At 43.2% G+C, this 9,273-nt stretch overlaps 1 protein-coding gene across 1 annotated transcript in view; it reads right to left on the bottom strand.

Moving 5' to 3' along the window:
- The window catches only part of LOC138978266 (neuroligin-4, X-linked-like), a gene marked incomplete in the record, with an annotated part of 5,734 nt that extends 1,069 nt beyond the window's left edge, over positions 1–4,665 (bottom strand). The window contains 3 exon segments of the mRNA XM_070350933.1: positions 1–273; positions 787–1,376; positions 4,299–4,665. Coding sequence (XP_070207034.1) covers positions 1–273; positions 787–1,376; positions 4,299–4,641 — 1,206 coding nt within the window.
- Between the last annotated feature and the right edge of the window lie 4,608 nt (positions 4,666–9,273).

Below are 9,273 nucleotides of genomic sequence, written 5' to 3'. Positions count from 1 at the left end.
AAAGTAGTAGAGAAGAGCCTCCCTAATCAGATTTCTCTCTGTCTTGTTGCTTATGGAGAAAAGCTCTATCAGTTCAGTCAGATCCGCTCCAGGATTCACCGCTTGGGCTAAACCTATCGTGCCCTTTATAGCGTCAAGCAGGTATCCGTCTTCATCATTGTTGACGCCTAGCATTACGTCACGAGAAATGACGTCATTGGCTGTGAGGTAGTCGGCGTCACATAGAAGTTCGGCAGGATTGCGGGGAACGAAGTCACCGTCGACGACTGGCAGCTGAAGACAAAGGGGGATGAAACGAAAACGAGCCGATGGCAGCACATTATACATAAGAGGAGAGAGAGAATTGAATTGAACTTGATTTTTCGAGGGTAACAGAATAAGCAATGTAAACATGCTTTTTTTCATCCGGCCATCGCCCATTGAGGGTAGCTCGATCAATACGAGACAAGAACAGAGAGAGAGAGAGAGAGAGAGAGAGAGAGAGAGAGAGAGAGAGAGAGAGAGAGAGAGAGAGAGAGAGAGAGAGAGAGAGAGAGAGAGAGAGAGAGAGAGAGAGAGAGAGCGAGACGTATATCATGCAGTCATTTTCAAAGTAAAAAGCATTGTTGCTGACACCCTAAACACCGAATGCAATCTGTTTAGCTCTTTAAGATTACTCGAGAATATCATACTCACACACACACACACACACACACACACACACACACACACACACACACACACACACACACACACACACGCGTGCGACCACGAACCACCTTTCCCTACTTGACGCAATCCACTCACCCACTTGAGAATATCGCTGGAACGAACACTGCGGACAGGCAATACAGACATCACCAATAGCTCGTTCACGGGCACTTGCCTCAGACACGCCACGATATTCATCTTTCGGCACGAACGTGATCTGCCAAGAACGGTGCGTTTTCCCTGGGACGCATCTACCACACACCCGACAGCACGAGCAAGCTCATCGAAAGGCTGTGAGGGGTCTTCGTTCACAGCCCAGACAGAAAGGGGTACCCCGCTCTGAAGTATCGCCCTGGAGAATAACCCTTTAGAGTAAGGGCTCAGCAGCTGATGTCCAACACTAACAGCTCCAGCCGATTGCCCATATATGGTCATGCTGTCAGGATCGCCGCCGAATGCCCGGATGTTGTCCTTGACCCATTGGATAGCGAGGTTCTGGTCCCACAGGCCGTAGTTACCAGGAAGTGCGTCATCGCCGGAAGAAAGGAACCCCAAGGCTCCCAGACGGTATTGGATGACGACAACGATGACGTCATTTTCTGTGACGAGCTCGGAAGGCGTGAAGATCCGAGAACCCCAAAAAGCAAAACTACCTCCATGAATGTAGATAAGCACGGAGGTGGGCCCTGCAAATCACGACGAAAACATGTCGAACGCCGATGGGTATTACATGCAAAATGTAACAAATAAAGTCTTAGCTGTCATATATAGCAATTTTTGTGTGATAACAGCTTTGACTGTGGACATAAACTAGTCCGTTTTAACCTCAAACGCTGCCAAAATTGCAACAAAAAAAGAAGAGAAAAAGCGTACGGTTTTGAGTTTTGTGTTTCTGCAACTGTTTCAACATGTGCTAGTTATCCAGAGAGGGTGAATACAGCGAATGAAATTAGGGTTAACCCTAATTGTTTGAAATTGCACATGAGCTAAAAGCCAATTTGGAAGTCGGTTACTTACGATGAGAGCGAGATTTCTTTCTATCTTGCGCAATTTAAATGATTTGAAAACCTTTTTGTCAGAAAGGATCGAAGGCCTGTCATCATTAGCCCGTGACGTGAGAAAACTTGATATGGATATAGGCTAGATGATGAAATGGTGATATTCAAAATGTTTGTTTTCTTATACGCTGACGATACAGTTATAATGGCAGAAACAGCAGAAGCATTGCAGCATGCGTTAAATGTACTTTCTGAGAATTGCGAGCATTGGAATTTACGCTTGAATTCAGGAAAGACAAAAGTATTAGTATTTTCACGAGGGAAAATACGAAATATTCCCACTTTTGATTATGCTGGTCAGAAATTAGAAGTGAGTTTTGGCTATAAATGTTTAGGATTGTATATGAATTATAATAACACATTTAATGTAGCCCCAATTTTTGTTTATACGATACAGCCTCAAGGGCTATGTTTGGTTTATTGAAAAGATGTCAAAAATCAATGTTACCTTTAGATATTCAGTTAGAACTGTTTGACAGGATGATTGTGCCAATTGTATTGTATGGATGCGAAGTAGTGTGTCCTAGTATGTTAAAGTTAGCCTCAAGATTGCAATTACGATTTTATAAAATTATTTTGAAGTTGGGTAAGTCAACTCCTAGCAATATGGTTTATGGTGAAATCGGACAGAACCCATCTGAAATTAGGCAAAAAAATAGAATGTTAAAGGTTTGGTTCAAGTTGTTGAATTTGATTGCCAATATAAGTTTTCCAGCACAATTTGCCGTTTTTTGTATCGCAAGTGTGTAGAGGATATTTATAGTTCACCTTATATCATATGTATAGAGACAACCTTAAAGCCTCACTATGCCTCCCGTAAACCATCAGGTTCTGGTCACAAACACTGTCAGGCTTTTACACACAGTACAAACACCCTTTCGTTTTAACATTCTAGGCGCCCTCCATGGACTGGGTGGCCGAGTGGTAACGCACTTGTGCTCGGAAGCGAGAGGTTGCGAGTTCGACCCTGGGTCAGGGCGTTAGCAATTTTCTCCCCCCTTTCCTAACCTAGGTGGTGGGTTCAAGTGCTAGTCTTTTAGATGAGACAAAAAACCGAGGTCCCTTCGTGTACACTACATTGGGGTGTGCACGTTAAAGATCCCACGATTGACAAAAGGGTCTTTCCTGGCAAAATTGTAAAGGCATAGATAAAAATGTCCACCCAAATAACCATGTGACTTGGAATAATAGGCCGTGAAAAGTAGGATATGCGCAGAAATGGCTGCGATCTGCTGGCCGATGTGAATGCGTGATGTATTGTGTAAAAAGATTCCATCTCACACGGCATAAATCATACATCCTTGCGCCTTGAATATGTGCGCGATATAAATTGCATAAAAAAAATTAAAAAAATAAAAATCCCTGCGCTTAGAACTGTACCCACGGAATACACGCGATGTAAGCCTCATATTGATTGATTGATGAAGAGCAAGCAAACTGTCCACCCTCTGCTTTAGCTTCTTTTCTGGCTCGTCTCCTGCTTACTTCTCTGAACTCCCCACCGTCTATTCTCCAGCAAGACAACTCCGTTCCTCTTCTGACTGTCGCATATTTACCATTCCACACACCAAAACCAAAACATACGGACAACGCACTTTTACTTTCTGCGCACCCACACAATGGAATTCTCTCCCCTTTCACATCCGCCACTCTCAGTCACCCCAAGCATTCAAACGAGCACTTAAAACGCACCTCTTGAGGAAATACAACCCCTGATTTTGTTTTCTCAGTCCATCAGTAGGCTACATGTAGTGTTATTTGTTGTTTTAGTGATTTTTCACCACCTATTTTATTCATGTTTTTATTACTTAGTTAGTGGAAGAATCTTTTGTAATGTATGTTTGAAGGTGTATGCTTTTAATTAAGCGTTGTTGACTATGAATGTAGATGTAAATGCTTGTATAACTGTGTTTTAATTTTAAATGTGTCAAGCGCAAAGAGCATAATTGTAAAGTTATGATGTTGCGCTATATAAATGCTCATTTATTATTAATATTATTAAGCATGTATTTTTGCATTGCCAGCCGGATTTACTATAAAACAAATCGGAAGCCTCGTTTTGGCGCTGAAACTAAGTTTTAAAATCTAAATAATACATTGACAGCATGTAAGACAAACATTCTTAACTCATAAAAGAATTATTTTTTTCATCAAGACAAGATCAGTACAATTCGAAGTTGTGAAAGGAGCCCGGAAGCAGATCACGCAAGGTCATGTTTGCCCAAGCAAACGAATTTTCTGCATGTCGCTGCTTTCTGTGAAGTCTACCGCCGCCGATAAGTTCGTGTGACTCGCAGTCGTTTGTTGCATTTTAGATTCAGAGGTACACAATTATATACAGCGAGTCGCATTGAAATCACAAACTGACGACAACATTTTGAAAAAAAGGAAAGTGGAATTACACGGGTCCACGATCGCTCAGGGGTTGAATAAACCACAAGAACTGATATATCCGTACCTGGGAGACAATGACTTAAAAGCCCACAAAGATGTGCATGGCAAACTAAAAAAAACTAAAAAAACAAAAAAACAAAACGCCCCAGTACTCACCCTCGAGTTCAGTAGGGACGTACACGTCCAGCGTCAGGCAGTCCTCGCTGAACATCCCTTGAAAGAAAGGATCCAGCTGCGGACACACTGCCCCCGGCGCAACGGCCTCGTGCACCTGCCCAGGCCCAGGCCCAGGGTGGGGTACGGGCTTGGCGAACCTCCTTCCTCCTACAGGGGGTAGAGCGTAAGGGATGGCCAAGTAAGCGCTGTAGGAATCGTCGCCCGAACTTACCGAGACCCCTCGTATCTGTCCCCACGGAGCGTCGGTGAGGGGAGCTGGGCTGACCGAGACGATGTTCGTCAGCAGGAAGAGCGCGGCGCCCCAGACCAACACGACTGTCATGGCTGCTGTTGGGGTGACGTATGATTGGCTGCAGATAGGGTACCAACAAACCGCTATGACGCTTCAGCTTAATACTCCAACGCACATAAAAAGTATCCTTCTACACAACCCACGCCATCCAAATAGAAACAAGAAAGGGAGGTAACTCATTCCAAAAAAAACATGTAATTAGGAATTGAATATATATTGTGACACTCTCAGTGGGCAGCACATGCCTTCAAATGCTTTTGAGGCCACCCCGGGCGAAGCTGGGCCCTGAATCTCTACTATCTTCTAAAACGTTCCTTTCTTTCTTTCCTTCTTTATTTGGTGTTTAGCGTCGTTTTCAACCGTTCAAGGTTATATCGCGACGGTAAAACGTTCCTAAGGAAGGGAGATAACTCAAATCAAAGTTATTTTTCAGCAAACTGAGTATGTTGATGGTAATACTTTTACACTGTCTGATTCTTATAGAATATATAGAGTCGAAGTGAGAAACTCCCGAGCGAAGACCGGCACGGTTGGCCTAGTGGTAAAGCGTCCGCCCCGTGATCGGGAGGTCGTGGGTTCGAACCTAAGACTTTAAAATTGGCAATTTAGTGGCTGCTCCGCCTGGCGTCCGGCATTATGGGGTTAGTGCTAGGGTTGGTCCGGTGTCAGAATAATGTGACTGGGTGAGACATGAAGCCTGTGCTGCGACTTCTGTCTTGTGTGTGGATGACGTTAAATGTCAAAGCAGCACCGCCCTGATATGGCCCTTCGTGGTCGGCTGGGCATTAAGCAAACAAACAAACAAACAAACCCGAGCGAAGCCGGGCCCAAAATGCTAGTAATAACATAAGACCAAAACATTATTTGGCAAACGAGTCCGTACCACGGAACCACACACACCAATAAAACAAACTCCACTGTTACCGCCCAACGAAGCATCCAAATATCGGAGCACGTAAAATGAAATTGAACAAAAGCGTGGCGGCTGCCAAACCAAAACACTGATCTAAAAATATAGATCAGTGAACCAAAAAGGGGAAAGGGAAGTAACCTGCGGGAATTCCCGCACATTCCCGCACACGTATTAGTATGTCAGTGGGTTTCGTCCCCTGGCTCGGTTTGTAAAAGCGTTAAAAGCTAATATCTTCCGTTTGACTACCGTTAGGAATGTAATTTTTTGCATACAAAAACAAAGCCTATTCCTAACAATTTCACGAAATTTGAGCTTAATTGACCCAGAGATACAAGTCTTACCTGACAAACACCGACCGACTGACCACCCGCCCGCCTCAAACAAACAAACAAACAGACAGAGCAAATCCAGTAAGCCCCATTATTCTAATGGCGGCTTAAACAAAATTCATTTCTCTATTCAGTCTATTGCCCCATCGCTGGGAAATTCGGATCGCTTCCTCCCAGTGGAAAGCTAGCAGCAACAGAGTCGCGCTACCCCAAAGTCAAGGGATCCATTAGATTTGTTTTTCTTTCTTTTTTCATTTCTTTATTGTCCTATATTGCTGGCGAATTCGGATCGCTTCCTCCCAGTGAAAATTTAGCAGCAACAGAGTCGCGCTTGTGGTCCAAGTTGTGGAATGTGTCCAAGTTGTGGAATGTGTCCAAGCTTAGATGTGGAATGTTTCCAAGTTGTGGTATATGTCCAATATGTGGTATGTGTCCAAGTTGTGGTATGTGTCCAAGATGTGGTAATGTGTCCAAGTTGTGGTATGTGTCCAAGTTGTGGTATGTGTCCAAGTTGTGGTATGTGTCCAAGATGTGGAATGTGTCCAAGATGTGGTATGTGTCCAAGTTGTGGTATGTGTCCAAGTTGCGGTATGTGTCCAAGTTGTGGTATATGTCCAAGATGTGGTAATGTGTCCAAGTTGTGGTATGCGTCTAAGATATGGTCTGTGTCCAAGTTGTGGTATTTGTCCAAGATGTGGTATGTGTCCAAGACGTGGTAATGTGTCGAAGTTGTGGTATGTGTCCAAGTTGTGGAATGTGATGGGACAATAAAGAAATGAAAAAAAAAATCTAAAAGATTCATTGACTTTGGGGTAGCGCGACTTTGTTGTTGCTAGCTTTCCACTGGGAGGAAGCGACCCGAATTTCCCAGCGATGGGACAATAAAGAAAAGAAAAAAAATCCCATAAATACTTGACTTTGGGGTAGCGCGACTCTGTAAGGTTCAGCAGCTAAAGTTGCTTTTGCCATGAATACTGCTTGTGACGTCATCGGAATTTTTACCCAGAACTCACCACTTCCGTACTCTCGCGGACGTTCGCGATACAATGGCCGCCAGATCGGAGCGCGAAAACGCTTCGCTTCAGCCACGAAATTCGTCGGATTATGGCCCAAAACGATTCCGAAATAAACTAAACCCTGTGAGGGAAGGTGAGAAAATAATTTCCTACGGCATGCATATGTCTGGTTAACCTAAGTCACGCCCAAACGCAAATGAACGCGTTTTTGACACAAAAAAACCCCTGTTGGGGTCCTTTAACATGTGTCTGGAACAAACTTCTTGTGATTTACTCAATAAACTGAAGTGACTGAGTGGGGAAGGGGTTTAGGGTGGGTTGGGAGGGGGGGGGGGGGGGGGGAGCAGGAACTGCTGAAGATTCTGCACTTTTTTCAACTTATTGAACAATTTTTTGCCATTTCTTTTTGACGTCACAGGGAAAAAATTCTAGCTCTTTCCCCAAAAAACCAATGTCCGTATATGTACATTTCATTACCCCCCCCCCTATTTTTTCTCAAGAAAGAAGTTTAAAGGCACAGCTAGTGCGCCTCCCGTAAACCATCACAGATACCGTCAGGCTTTTACACACAGTACAAACACCCTTCCATTTGAAAGCTCACCCGGCCATCAACATCGAACGCAGAAGAAGAAGAAGAAGAACGCTCACCAAACGGGAACATCCTAGGTGCCCTACGTAAAGAGCGAGCAATTTTCAAAGAATTAATTTTGCAGATTGTCTCAGACTGAGACAATCGGACCGTGGTGCGGTTTGGCGCTAGACCTAACTTTTAAAATCTAAATAATAAATTGACAGCTTGTTACACAAACATTCTTAAATCATAAAAGAATTCTTTTTTTTCATCAAGACAAGATCAATACAATTCGAAGTTTTGAAAGTTTGAAAAAAGAAACGCCCGGAAACAGGGTCACGCAAGGTCGTGTTTCTCGTAGCAGACGACGATTGATGCCTATCGCCAGTTCCTCTGAACAGTCAAAAGCCATCGCGAGAGTTCTTGTGAACCACAGCCGTTTGTTTCGTGCATAATCAGAGGTACATAATTACGTGCTATTGCAGATAAGCTCACAGCGAGTCGCATTCTCCCCCCGCGGGTTAGGGGGAGTCCCATATTGGTTGGGACGAGAAAGAATTTACCCGATGCTCCCCAGCATGTCGTAAGAGGCGACTAACGGATTCTGTTTCTCCTTTTACCCTTGTTAAGTGTTTCTTGTACAGAATATGGTCAATTTTTGTGAAGATTTTAGTCAAGCAGTATGTAAGAAATGTTAAGTCCTTTGTACTGGAAACTTGCATTCTCCCAGTGAGGTAATATATTGTACTACGTTGCAAGCCCCTGGAGCACATTTTTGATTAGTGCTTTTGTGAACAAGAAACAATTGACAAGTGGCTCTATCCCATCTCCCCCCTTCCCCCGTCGCGATATAGGTCCAATTCATTCTTCTTACTCGGCGTGACGTTATCAAATGGATCGGCTAGCTTTAGCCCTAAGGGGCACAACTCCGCTCATACTCTCTTCGCGCCGCCATATTGGATGCCGTCTTTGTTAGTTTTCTTCATTGCACTCTTGTTCTTTTTGCGTATTTCACTGTGTATGCAGACAAAATGAAGAAAACTGTGCATGCATGAGTCCAAAGGGGATCTGCCTTTTTAACACAACAGCACAACATAACAAGTCGCGTAAGGCGAAAATACAACATTTAGTCAAGTAGCTGTCGAACTCACAGAATGAAACTGAACGCAATGCCATTTTTCAGCAAGACCGTATACTCGTAGCATCGTCAGTCCACCGCTCATGGCAAAGGCAGTGAAATTGACAAGAAGAGCGGGGTAGTAGTTGCGCTAAGAAGGATAGCACGCTTTTCTGTACCTCTCTTTGTTTTAACTTTCTGAGCGTGTTTGTAATCCAAACATATCATATCTATATGTTTTTGGAATCAGGAACCAACAAGGAATAAGATGAAAGTGTTTTTAAAATGATTTCGACAATTTAATTTTGATAATAATTTTTAGATATTTAATTTTCAGAGCTTGTTTTTAATCCAAATATAACATATTTATATGTTTTTGGAATCAGCAAATGATGGAAAATAAGATGAACGTAAATTGGGATCGTTTTATAAATGTTTATTTTTTTTTACAATTTTCAGATTTTTAATGACCAAAGTCATTAATTAATTTTTAAGCCACCAAGCTGAAATGCAATACCGAACCCCGGGCTTCGTCGAAGAGTACTTGACCAAAATTTCAACCAATTTGGTTGAAAAATGAGAGCGTGACAGTGCCGCCTCAACTTTCACGAAAAGCCGGATATGACGTCATCAAAGACATTTATCGAAAAAATGAAAAAAACGTCTGGGGATTTCTTACCCAGGAACTCTCATGTCAAATTTCATAAAGATCGGTC

The sequence above is a fragment of the Littorina saxatilis genome, linkage group LG10, assembly GCF_037325665.1.
Source record: "Littorina saxatilis isolate snail1 linkage group LG10, US_GU_Lsax_2.0, whole genome shotgun sequence".
NCBI classification, from domain to species: Eukaryota; Metazoa; Mollusca; class Gastropoda; order Littorinimorpha; family Littorinidae; genus Littorina; species Littorina saxatilis.
This window is presented reverse-complemented; position numbering and strand designations above follow the sequence as displayed.